This window comes from Pristis pectinata, chromosome 24 (assembly GCF_009764475.1).
Source record: "Pristis pectinata isolate sPriPec2 chromosome 24, sPriPec2.1.pri, whole genome shotgun sequence".
NCBI lineage: Eukaryota > Metazoa > Chordata > Chondrichthyes > Rhinopristiformes > Pristidae > Pristis > Pristis pectinata.
The window spans coordinates 4877032-4890963 of record NC_067428.1 but is presented as its reverse complement, the minus strand read 5'-3'; the positions used below and the strand labels follow the sequence as shown (position 1 = coordinate 4890963).

The following is a 13932-nucleotide window of genomic DNA, read 5'->3' as shown; positions in this document are numbered from 1 at the left end:
GACGAACCCAGCCACGGTACACAGGGCCCACACTGGCAGAACTGCCAGGGCCCAGAAACCCCCCTCAGATGTAAAAGAAAAGCCAAGTTACCAGAACACATTGAAGTTACACTTTCAAAGGAGTCTCTGGAGAGAGACCAGACCCCTTTGGCTAGGGATAATAAACCTAAAACCATTTGTACATAGCCCATTCTCAGTAACAAGATAACAGTTCACTGTATTCCAATCACTTCTGCAAACGTGGTTCAACAATACAATGGTTTGTTCCTTGTCTCCACCCGCACTACCCTCGAGTTGGCACGATGCAGGATGGAGACATTCTCAGTTATGTGGCAGTAAACACTGTGTTATGTTGCCAAACCTGTCACACATTCCTTCCTAAGATCCCTCTTCCTACACTGTTTCTGCTGAAAAGTTGATCTGTTGATGTGACAACACAAGAAATGTACTTTAGATCAGAATTTCATTTTGCTGGATTTCTATTCTCTCCTGTTTGTCTTGAGATCAACCTGGGCATCATGTTTGATAATAAATGAACCCAGAGCTCCAGGCAAAGCTATTCAATTCATTACATTTTATTATTCAACTTGTTTTGATAAAATCTGTGCTCTTGAAAATTACTCCATTTACAAGTACAGAAGTGCTAAATCTCCCCCATATACCTTCACCCCATCATACAAAGTAGGGTGCAGCAACAATCTGCTGGAGGAACTTAGCAGGGTGAGGCAGCACTCCCCCCCCCCCCCCCCCACGGATGCTGCTCGACTCGCTGAGTTCCTCCAGCAGATTGTTTGTTGCTCTAGATTCCAGCATCTGCAGTCTCCTGTCTCCATACAAAGTAGGGCATTTAGCAACAAGATTATCTTGTGAAATATCAGCTCTCTTCAAACAATGCTAAAATTCACTCGGAGGTGAGCAGTAAAATGCAACAGGATTCTCTGATAAATTTAGGATGAAAACATGCATAAGAGTCATACAGCACAGCCGTGCCAACTAAGGTTCCCATCTAAAATAGTCCCATTTGCCTGTGTTTGGCCCATATCCCTCTAAACCTTTCCTATCCATGCACCTGTCCAAGTACCTTTTAAATGTTGTTAATGGAGCTGCCTCAACCACTTCCTCCATCAGCTCATTCCATATATGGACTACTCTCTGGGTGAAAAACTTATCCCTCAGGTTCCTATTAAATCTCTCCACTCTCACCCTAAACTTATGTCCTCTAGTTCTTGATTCCCCAGCCCTGGGAAAAAGACTGTGTACATTCACCCTATCTATGCCCCTCATGATTTTATACGTTTCTATAACATCACCCCTCATTCCCCTACACTCCAACTTGCTCAACCTCTTTCCATAACTCAGTCCCTCGAGTCTCGGCAATATCCTCATAAACATGCCACAAAACTGACGGCCCTGAATCCACCTCAATTTCTGCTGCTGTTTGTAAAATACTGAGGGCATTGGCAATCTCTCTGGAGTTGTTTAGGAAGTTTTTTGATATCACGTTGTTGCCCCTTGCACTGGACCCCAAGCTACCCAAAGCAGCTCGAGGTTACCACAATAAATCTGAACAAGAAGCAAGCCAATAAAAGTAGAGCTGAAGGAAAGAAATATGTGCAAGACACCTTCCTTACGAGGTCACTGCAGGTTGGAGCCTTCACCCTTTGTGTTGGCAGATTCAGAGATGTTCTGTGTGAACTTGCTCTCAGATTCCATCCTTCACCTGGATGTTATTAGAACTTTGGTAATGAGTCAGCCAAACATGAGTGGTGTTGAAGCATTGTAAGAAGATGAATCATTTGAATGTTGAGGAAGATGTGTATTTACTGTTGATGGATTCAACTGTTTTAAGTAGTTTTGTAACATGTATAGTGTTTAATATAACTCAAGTGGCTGCACAAGGAATGGCCGCTTCCTAGCTTATTGGTTTGTCCATCAGGTGAATACATTTTCTCATCGGTTGGTCTTGCCACAGGTATCTAATAGGTTTTCTGATTGGACTATTGTTAGCTAAGGAGTAACAAGTTGGGAAAGATCAGGGTCAGGGAAGTCCTGGCAACAAGAAGAATTACGCTGCACTGTTGTTGTCCATCTCTAACACAGGGTTTGGATGCTCACAGTTAGGGTTTGGGGTAATAACAGCTTTCAGTACACTGGCACCCCACTTAGTACCACCCCACAGAGCACTCTTGGTCCTCCAGTTTGAACACTCACACCTATACTTTGCCACCTGTACTTTGCAAAACACACATCCCTGTAGATAATGCTACAATGACCCATTTCCGTGCTGATTCCATTAGCACTCACGCTCCTGGGAACCCTGAGCACTTAAGTGAGGCATCAGTGTAACACCCTGAGAGATATTTGGTATCGACACTTATCCAACGGGGCAAGGCTAGGAGGAGGTACCCTAAGGAGTGCCTAACTTATCAAACTGTGGCCAGCTGTCACCTGATGATAGATGCCCTCTGAATCGTGTCTAAATGGAGCAGATAAGAGGATAGAACACTCCCAGCCTACAGACGAGTGCCTGTGTACGGAAGTGGGTCTCCAGAGTGCCTTAGCCATGGGTGAAATTTTACAAACCAACATTCAGGGCCTCCGCTAACAGATACAAACCATGTTGGAGGTACAATGTTTTCAAGCCTACACATCTGGATTGATTTACAATTTAAGCCAGTTGGTCCAAATCTACTCATCTGGTGAAAACCCCACTGTACAAGACATTGTCCCCACTGTCCGCTCCGTTTATTGTAAACTGAACACCATTATTGTCTAAGTATAACAAATAAAAGTCTCCCATCTTTGGTGGTTTCAGTACCAGAGCTGAATTGGACCATTACCCAGAGCAGAGTTTGTACCAGTGGAGTCACCAATGGACTCTGGTCTCCTTGTAATTTGAAGGTTGTGTAATTATCATTCAAAGATAAATAGTCTTGGATACGTGCCTATACAATTCAGTTACGGATTAGGCTATCACAGGTTGTGAATTCTAAGATATTCAGATAAAGTGACACATGCATCGCAGCTTTATTTTAGAGGAAATACTTAGAGGTGTCTGTTACGTAGAATGCTAATACCTGTAATGAAATTCTCATTGTTCTGTTCCTAATGACTGTATCAAACTAGCAATTCCCCAGAAAGTCTCGTGTGTGAAACAACTTCAGAATCTTACATTATAACCCATATCAGAGCCCAGACAATAGGCTTCACAAAAAACAGAGTATGCTGGAAACACTCAGCAGGTCAGGCAGCATCTGTGGAGAGAGAAACAGAGTTAATGTTCATTGAAGACCCTTCCTCAAAACTGACAACGTGTCTTTGACCTGAAATGTTTTGTTCCTCTCTCCACAGAAGCAGTCTGACCTGCTGAAAACTTCCAGCATGTTCTGGTTTTATTTCAGGTTTCCAGCATCTGCAGTGTTTTGATTTTCAATAGCCTGCAATATTTGAATCAGATGCAGGGTGCTGAAAGAGAAGGCCCGGTCCGCACCATTGACACCACATTCTCTCTCAGACAACATGGACACACAGCAGGTCACAATCTGGTGAATCACCAGGTAACACCTCAAACAAACACCTGCTAAACCATTCACAGTCCAGAGAATAAATGGTCACACATTTGGTAAGAGAACAACTGTAAGGTCCCAGAACAGGATGGAATTGACAAGCTTGAAAGAACAATGTTTGTGAAGTAGTTTGCTGCATACATTCCAAGGAGTCTGGGACCTGAAGACCTCATCCATTCCCAAACAAAGAGGAGAAATCAGATTGCAGACATTCCATCTGATAGGAAATTACTCAATGGACAATTAGCGTTTGGTCTTGAACGAATCGACTGCAGAATGCAGACTCAACATGGCGTCCAATTAAAGCAGCAGGCACAAGGTAGAAGTCGATAAATACAGGAAATGTGCAGAGAAGAGAACATGGATGTGCACGGAACATAATCATCACCCCAACAAGTCAAAGAGGGCTCTGTCAGAAAATGTTTTTTTCAAATTTGACTACCTTGAATAAGTAAACAATGAGCACTTGAATGCAAATTTTAAGTCTGATTCCACTGTAAAGATCATCAGCCAAGTTACTGCTTTATCCTAGCTTCCTCCTGAAGTCCCCATCATCATAATTTGCCAGTTTTAAGATAATTTGATCCACACCATCCAGTATCAGAGAGTGCCGCCTCAGGAGACTGGTATCAGCAAAGGCTCTGGCCCCAAAACATCCTGGCTGTAGCACTGAATACCTGTGTTTCAGAACTAGCAGTGGTGTTAGCCGAGCTACTACGGTGCGGCACAGCACAGGCACGGACCTGGAAGTGGAAACTTACCCACAGAACGCAGGGCAAATCCAACCCACCCAACAACAGGCAGTCAGCCTTCAGTAGAATGGTGGTAGGACTCAATGACATTGCCATCGAGCACATTTATTTGCTCATAACAATAGCAACAAAGCCTTGCATTTATATAGTGTCCTTAATGGAGAAGAAGATCCCATGGTACGACATGGGAGTATAATAAAAGAGTTGGGCCCTGACCTGTTAGGGTGGATGACTGGCTGGCTTGCCTACCTTTGCGTTAAGCACTCCTGCTCGGGGATTATTTTGCCAAATCCTGCCTGTCCAGCTTGCGGACCTTGTGGTCTCCGTCAGTGGGCCAACCATCACTGGCCCTCGCCACATCTCCCTCCGGGATGTCTGTTCAACTGATGAAGGAAGTCCGAGCCAAAGATGAGCTTATTTTTGGACGACAGCATTGACACTGTGTTGGCGAAGGAAACCTGACTGAGGGATGTTGACGTGTGCCACTGAGTGCTGAGGGGAATTTGTAACTCCTCTGATAATATAGCAAACCCGCGACGGCTTCCTCTACATTGGCGAAACCAAACGCAGACGAGGTGACCGTTTTGCAGAACGCCTGCGCTCTGTCTGTAACCGTGATCTGCATCTCCCCATTGCCAGTCACTTCAGCTCCCCCTCCCACACTGTCACAGATATGTCAGTCCTCGGCCTCCTCCACTGCCAGGAGAATTCCAAGCGCAAACTGGAGGAACAGCACCTCATTTGCCGTCTTGGAACCTTGCAGCCTAACGGCATGAACATTGAATTCTCCCACTTTAAGTAATCCCCAGCCCGCTTCCCCACACCCACAAACCCCCCCCCCCCCACCACGCTTCTTCTCTGCTTCCCTTTCCTAGCCTCTTTTTTTTCTCTCTCTCCTTACCTTTGACCCATCCCCCGGTGGATCTGCTCTCCCCTCCCCCCCCACACCTGCCTATCACTATCTCTTACCTGCATCTACCTATCACCACCTTGTGCCCACCCCGCCTCCCCTCTTTTGTCCACCTATCACTGCTCTGCTTTCCCCTCCTATATATTGGGCTTCCCCTTTTCCTATCTTCAGTCCTGAAGAAGGGTCCTGACCGGAAACGTTGACCGCCTGCTTTTCTCCACGGATGCTGCCTGCATCATCGTGTTTTTCATCTAGATTCCAGCATCTGCAGTCCTTTGTTTCTCTTTCCTCAGGCCTGGGTTTACGTGACAAGCAACATTCACTGCCACATAAATGTCAGGAAACGTACACTAGAAAATCCACAATGCAGTTCAGCTCAACTTCTTGCCAGTTACGGAAAGGTCAGAGAATGAAGATGATTGTATTCTAATGCTCCCAAGAAAACCCTGATTGTATCAGCAGCAAGATCTTGTGAAAGCTCTCGGACATGGGATTATTCCAAAGGATTTATGTGCCAGAATCTACAGTGGTGAGGATGGGTCCTGAGGTCCAAGTCCGACGATCCACCAAGGTTGCCGGCAAATAACTATTAACCAGTCCCGCCAGTGTCATCAGGCACAATGGGATCCAGCTAATCTCACTGGCCTGAAGGGATCCCATTGAATTGGGTCTCTTCAGGCTAGTAAAATCATGGAAAATGCCAGCCATCAAGTGTGGCTTTAATTCAATTCAACTCCACCTTGGCTGGGCAGAAAGATTTTAATCTGAATAATAAGAAGGCAGCTCGGGATTGGCTGTCCAGAAGACACAAAGTGCAATTAGTTCTTTCAAAGGGGTGATTAATACTTTTGAAGTGATTATATCAGATACTGCTGATTGAGTAGGTGTACTGATGAATGTTGTGAGGAACTCTGATAGCAGCTTCTTGTGAAGTAAGGTGCTCCCACTGATGTAGGTGTCCAGTTTCCTCTCTCATCCCAAAGAGGTAGGTTATTTACTCCTAGTCTTTGGGTTACTGGTGGAATCTGGGAGGAGTTGATGGGAATGTGGGAAGAAGAGGTTACAAAGAAAATTAATGGGGGAGATGGGACTGCTCTGTGACCCAGCATAGACAAGATGGGCTGAAATGGCCTCCTATATCGTAAGGAAGTATGGATTTCACTTCCCAGCCTCCTCCATACAAAGGGGACACAGAGACAGCTTTCCTGACAGATACAAGGGAATTGAGAGCTGCACTGTTTCAGTGGGTCTCTGACACAATCTGGTTACCTGATTGCCAACAATCTGAAAATATTCCATTCCCAGTCTGTGAGATCAATTTAAAATTCAAGAGGTCCTGTTTATGTTAAAGCAGTTGCTGTGAAATCCAGTGGGTAAGTTGTACCCTGAAATGGTTAGAAAGCTCAAAGGGATAGTCTCTGCAGCAGAGTGAGAGTTTTGTTCCCAAATTCTGCCCTCAGCTGCATTGTGCACATTTTTAAAACAAAATTCACTGTAAGACCGAGGAGTCTGAGAGTGACCCAAGAAAGCTGATCACTGTGGGTACCCGTCCCAAAATTCTGCATCAATTCCACCGTCCATCCAGCCCTGAGTACATTTGTTTAAAAATATGTACAAATCACTAATAAAGATTTTGTTGGTGTTCTGTTGCAGCTCTGCCAGGGGACGTGATCCATCATTGTAACAGAAGAACACGTTTATAACAGTGGCGTTTCCAAAGTTGTCTCCTTACTGCAGTGTGCTTTATATATTGCCTTACCAATAACAACTTCTACTTGTTTGTGAAGTGATTCATCAAGAATTCACACCAATGGTAACAAGTATTGTGATTGAAATTAATTCCGGAAGTTTAAATTGTTAATTTTGGCTGCATTGAGGAATGCTGTAATGATATTTAAATTGATGCTGGCATTAGCTACCTAATCACAATGTGCAATCAAAATGTTACTGGAGCCTTGCCAAAAGATACTGTGTGCTATTTCAGATAAAATATTGTGCCCACTGGTTGTACAAGTTCAAATACAATAAATCTCTGCAGCTGGACCCAAACTCTTTAACACTTCCAGGTCCTGGGCTAGTTTGCAATAAAAATTAGTGGTGGTCCTTTCACCAACAGCAGTGGTATAGTTCAGTCTGAAACAGCTTCTTAAATCTGAATAAAGCAAGCTGTAAAGGTAGGAGGCACAAGTGGGCTCTGATAGACTGGGAAAACGTATTGAAAGGTATGACAGTAAACAAGTAATGTCTAGCATTTATAACGTTAGTACACAGTAATGTTTATCCCTTGAAGGTAAAAAAATATCCAATAGGAAAAGCAAGTTAAAGTATAGTATCACATCAAAGGAAGAGGCTTATAATATTGCCAATTTAGAATTCAGCCAAGGAGGATGAAGGTAAGGGGTGAAGGAGAAAATGATAGTGGTCTGGTAAGATTCATATAAACAGATTGAAAGAGCTTTTATAAAAGGGAAAAGATTAACTAAATGTAATGAGGGCCCCTTACTACTGAGGCAGGAGAAATTATATTCGGGAATAAGGAAATGGCAGAGAAATTGTGAAAACACAGAAGATTTTCGAGAAATATTGGAGGACGGCAGATCTAGAGTGAATGACGAACTGACAGAAATTAGCATCAGTTTAAAATAAAAGTAATGGAGAAGTAAATGGGACTGAAAGGCAATAAATCCCCAGGACCTCATGTCCTGCATCCTAAGGACTTGAAGGCAGTAGTAACCATGGAGATAGTAGATGCATTCTTCTAAAATTCCCAGAATGGTTCCCACAGATTAGAAGGTAATAAATGTAACGCTATTATTTAGAAAGGAGAGAAGAAACTGGGAACTATGGACCAGTTAGTCCAACACCAGTAGTAGGGAAAATGCTGGAATCCATTATTAAAGAGGTGGTAACAGGACACGTGGGGAACAATGGGGCAGTGCAAAGTTAATTAGCGGGATATCATGTTTGATGAATCCAGCAGAGTTTTGTGAAGTTGTAACTAACAGAATACATAAAGGCAAACAGTTGATACGGTGTATTTGGGCTTGTGGAAGGCCTGCAAGATGGTGTCACGTGGAGATTATTACACAAAATTAGAGCACATGGGTATTGTGGTGGTAGGGACTGAGGATTGGTTAATGGACAGAAAATAGAAAATAAAATACAAATGGGTTGATTTCGAGTTGGGTGGCTGTGAGTAGTTGGGTGCCACAAGGATCATTGCCAGGGCCCCAGCTGTTCACAATCTGACTTGGATGACGTCAAGTGTAATATATCCAAGTTTGCTGATAATATGAAACAGGATGGCAGTGTTGTTCACGAGAAGCTTTGGGGGGGGGGGGGATATAGACAGGTCAAGTGAATGGGCAAGGGCATGGCAGATGGAATATAGTGTGTAAAACTGTGAGGTCATCAAGGGGGGTTATACTTGCAATAGAGGGAACGCAGTGAAGGTTCACCAGATTGATCGACTGATTGATGGGATAACAGGTATGTCATATGAAGAGACATTATGCAAACTGGACCTATGCTCTCCTGAGTTTAGAAGAATGAGAGGTGATCTCATTGAAACATTCAAATTTCCTATGGGGCTTGGATAAGGGGTCGGATGTCCATGACGTAGGTGAGGAGAAATTTCTTCACCCATAGGGTGGTGAATCTTTGAAATTCACTAACCAGGAGGGCTGTGGAGTCGGTCACTGAGCATACTGTATACAAAACTAGGATCAAGATGCTTTTAGCTCTTCAGGGAATCAAAGGATATGGGTTTAGTACTGGATAGTGGCACTGAGGTAAAAGATCTTACTGAATGGTACAGCAGGCATTAGGGGCTTCTGTTTCTTATGCTCTTACTGAGCTGATCCAATGACTTGCTTCCCATTCTGTGTTGTACAAACTCAGCCAGTTAAACTCCTGGAAATGGTCTTGATGTTTGGTTTAATGAGGGGTTAAATCTGATAAGGTTCCTGCTTTGAATTATCAAAAGCCACAAGAGAAAACGAAGAAAAAAAAGAAACAAAACCAAGTTTAAAAACCCAATATTTAAAACAACACATTGATCTACCTTGTGAAACGGACACTGCAGATGTTACACTCGTATGGTTTTTCTCCCGTGTGAGTCCGGATGTGACGTGGCAGTTTTCCAGCTCCCTGAATCACCTTCTCGCAGATTGGACACTTCTGGAATGCCTTTGCTCTCACTTTCTTCTCGCCTTTTTTAGCCCAGGAGGAGTAGCCTTCAACCTCGAGGGAAGGGTTGAAAAAATTCAAGTATGATTCAAGATCATTCTCTTCTTTTGCCAAGTTCTTGGTGTCGTAAGTCTCATCAACCGAGTTTATGATCTGCTCGAGGAAAGCTCTGGAGGAAAGGGTCTCGTCGTCTTCCTTGGTTAGCTCCGGTTTTACCTCTTCGACTGGGGTGAAGTTTGGATGCATAGGTTGGTGTTCCAGAAGCCCTTCTTCCTCAGGAAGGTGGAAGTCACCATAGTCTCCGTTCTGTGAGGGGGAGAAGGATGGGCCGGTTACATCCTCTCTCTTGAGCCACACCACGGGCTTCTCCACTGGTTCTGTTGGCTGCTCACTTTCCGCCATCTCTACATAAGCCCCCTCTGCCTTCTGTGCCAGCTCTTCACTAACTCCGTTTTTAAAGTGCACTCTTGGAGAGTCTTTCAGTTCAGGACCTGTCCACTGGCTGTCGACATGTCCATTTGCCGGACTGCTTTGGAAGTACTCTAGATATTCTTTTGCTCTAAGGAGGTTTTTCTGATCAATTTGATCTACGTAATCTGCCATCTCCTTATTGGTCAGGGCATTCGATACAAGGAGATCATGGCAGACATTGCTCACACATTGGATCTCCAGTAGTCTGGCCGCATTTAAAATCTCATTTACATTCGAAGTGCTTATAGTCAGGGTTGCCGTGTACGCAAACTCCAAGAGTGCGGAAAGCGCTTCTGCCGAGACAAAGTCTATTTCGTAAACATTCTGTTGGTCCACAATGGCCCCCAGTGTGAAGAGCTTCTTGAAGTACTGACTGCAGGCTGCCAGGACAGATCGATGGGTCCGAAATTCCTGACCGTCCACTATGATGATAACATCACAGAGATAACCATAGTTCCTCTGCTCGTTAAGACTACTGAGGATCTCACTGCTGTGATCTGGGAATGGAATACCTATAGGGCCATCTACTCCATTGGCCATCTTCATGGACAAAAGTCTGGAAGGGAAACAAATTAGAAATAGATTTAGCAGCATAATTGTGGTCATTTGCAATGTTAAAAACATTAATAAAATGATTAATAAATTGAAGAGACATACACTTATTGCAGTGCTTTTAATATAAAGTGCTTAACAGACGATGAATTAATTGTGGAGTCAACTCCTTGTTGTGAAGGCATCAAACAAGCCCAGGAGCAGCTCCCACAAACAGCAAAGTGATAATAATCAGACAATGTTTCAATTTCTCAAATAATTCTGGCCGGGTCACCGGGAAGAACTTCCCTACTCTTCTCACTTTTGGGATCTTACACATCACCTGGGAAAGCAGATAAGGCCTCAGTTTAATATTTCCACATCAAAGATGGCAAACCCTCAGAATTACTTGTAAATTAAGAACTAAACCTTCCAAATCAGATGCTGGATCGCTACTAACTGAGCCTTGGCTGAACCCTAGATGGCAGACCTTTGGTATGTTACAGCATTGCATCTGATGCAAAGAGCCCAAGTTCATGGAAATAACCCTAGATAAAGCAGAAGGTTGGGATAGATATCACAGTACTGAGGTGTGTCTGGAGAGCTGTGATTCACAGAGAATGCCCCTTCAATTCCTTCCAAACCTGTGAACTTCAAATGACCTTGATGTAATCATATCTGTCACAAAATTCAATACTGGCGAATGGCTAGCAGATACCAGCACCAGGATATCATCCTACAAAATTAACATACATACCTTAAGGAAGCAAGACATTAGAGGAATTTGGGACTTTGACCAATCTGAAGCGCTCTGGTGTCCTGCTGCTGACGTTCATGGATCATTTGTTCTCAACTATGCAGCGCACCCCACCCCACCCCTCACCCTTGTCAATCAATTAATAACAAACTGCGCTAACCGAGTTAGGTTGTGATGGTAATGAGTTCTGTGTTAGAAAATAATCATCCTTCCACTGCGGAAGAACCAAGAGTTGGAGTCAACTGATTTCTCTGCAGCTCATTAACCAACTAGAATTCATAACCAGGAAGTCTATGACACAGCAGGAGGCTGTTCAACCCATCGTGTCTCTGCTGTTCACGAAAGAGCTGTGTAACCAACCTGGTCCCACCTGCCACCAATTGGTCTGTAGCCCTGTATGATCCTTCAAGGAAGCACCCGAGTACCACTCTCAGAATGAAAACAATCTTTCCTCTAATCCTTAATTCCATTAGCTCTGTGCCCCCAGTTTTTTGACCTTTCTCCTACTGGAACTAGGCTGCTCGCAGTTACAATAACTAAGCCCTCATAACTTGATAAATCTCAGTTAGATTTCCTCTCAGCTTCCTCCACTCCAAAGAAGACAACCCTACCCGAGCCAGTCTTTCCTCAGCCAAATCTTCCAATCCTGGCCACATCCTTGCAAACCTGCTCTGTTCCTTCCCCAGTGCAACCACTTCCCACTTGCAATGTGGTGACCAGAACTGTGCACAGTAAAATTCTGCTAGATGTTTTACTTTGTGACCCTAAAATGGATCAACAATTGCAAGAATGCCCTTTGTTGCTATTTAACATAAACTGTACAGCATTTTAACAACCTCAATGAGTTCTCCATTTATTCAAGAGAATGAAGGAGTTGAGAGGGTCTTCAGAAAGTTGCTCCACAGAGTCACCTGATGGTCAGAACATGCAACTGCATAATGGTAGTTGATGGGTACAGCTCGTTTACTGAGGTACAATCGTAGAATGATACAGCAAAGGAGAGGCCTATTCAGTCCAATGTGCTCAAGTCTGCTCTTTGACAGAGACATCCTATTCATCCAAATCCTCCATTCTATCCCCCATTGTATTTCCCTTGCCAATATTCATTCAATTCTCTTCCAATGATGCTATTGAATACAATTCCATCATCATTTCAGGCAGTGGATTCACAACAACTCACAGTATTAAAAAAAGTTTCCTCATGTCTGGAACTTTGCCAAGCACATTAAATTGCCCAAAAGCTAAAAACCTGCCAGAAATCTGAAATGAAACAGAAAATGCTGGAAATGTTCAGCAGTGATCATGCAGCAGTCTGTGGTGAGGGAACCAGTGCTGTGTTTAAAGGTCAGTGACCTTTTAATCAGAACTAGGAAAAGATAAAGCTAAAACAAGTTTTAAGAAGCAGAGGCAGGGGAAGAGAGTACACAAAAGGTGGTCTGTGATAGAGTGGAAGATGGGAGCGATTAAATGACATAAAGGATGACTGTGCAGAATGAAAGAGGGTGGTAAAGAAATGCAGTGAATTGAAGGTCAACCCAGATGAGATGTAAACTGTTGAAGCAGAATAATTATGTGAAATTATCAGAAGGAAAAAAGCCCTGGATGGTGGAAATATGAAAGGCAAAAGCAGGAATGGTAGATTATCTGAAATTGATGAACTCATTGTTGAGTCTGGAAGGCTGTGATCTGCCCGGTCAGAAGACAAAGTGCTGCTCCTCAAGCTTCACTGGAATGGAAGGCCGAAGACGGAGAGATCAGATTGGGAGTAGGATGAAGAATTGAAGGGATAGACAAGTGGAAGTTCAGGATTCACACTTGCAACTGAATGGAGGTGTTCCACAAAGCGCCCACCCAGTCTGTGTAGTTTCCCCAACGTAGACAAGATTGCGTCGTGAGAAGTGAATGGGGCTTGGTAAGTTGCAAGAAGCACAGATAAGCACTGCTTCGCCTGGGGTGTTTCCCCTGGCTGGAGGCGAAAGGGCAGACGTAACATCTCTTGCAGTTGCACAAGGAGGAGTCAGGGATGGGGAGTAGCTACTGGTGGATATAGAAGAGTGAACCAGTGTCTCCTGGAGGATAAAGTCCCTTCTGCATGATGAAAGGGGAAGGGATACATCCAGACCAATGTTGGGAGTTGTCAGAAATTACGGAAGATGATCCATTGCATGTGGAGCCTTGTGAATGGAAGGTGAAGACGAGGGAAACCTGCTAGTTCTGGGCGAGAGGAGACGGGGAAGGACAGAGGTATGGGAAATGACCGAGGGTCTGTTTTCTATGTTGGAGGGGAACACAGAGCGCAGGAAAGAAGACCCCTGTGGAAGGTGGCATCATCACAACAGACGTGACGAGGTGGAGAAGTTGATATAATGGACTGGGGTTCCTACAGTGAGCAGGGCATCGCCAACATTAATGAACCACTGCCCGGGTGAGGCCAGTTGCAAATTAGAGGAACAGCACTTCATACTCCACCTGGGTAGTCTACAACCCAGTGGCATGAGCACTGAATCCTCCAGTTTCAGGCCTCCTGCTTCCCCTGTCCCTCTCCTTCTGATCTACCCAGGTCGTCTCACACACCCCCTTCTTTCCAAACCCTCCCCTCCCCAGCCCCCAGCACCTTGTTTGTTTCCCCTCCCCACCCACTCTATCTGCCCATCACCCACACACCCCTCCCACTGGATCCCCCCCTCCCCACCTCCCTCACTTGTCTCCATGCCCCACCTTCCTCTCCTATCAGATTCCATCATCTTCAGCCCTTTG

General features: G+C 44.4%; 1 protein-coding gene across 4 annotated transcripts in view; it reads right to left on the bottom strand.

Moving 5' to 3' along the window:
• LOC127582697 (zinc finger and BTB domain-containing protein 7A-like) overlaps positions 1 to 13932 on the bottom strand; it is a 131287-nt gene that overhangs the window by 9979 nt on the left and 107376 nt on the right. For all 4 annotated transcript variants that reach the window (XM_052038259.1, XM_052038260.1, XM_052038261.1 and 1 more), the window contains one exon: positions 9292 to 10443. In XM_052038259.1, coding sequence (XP_051894219.1) covers positions 9292 to 10443 — 1152 coding nt within the window. The remainder of the gene's footprint in view (positions 1 to 9291; positions 10444 to 13932) is intronic.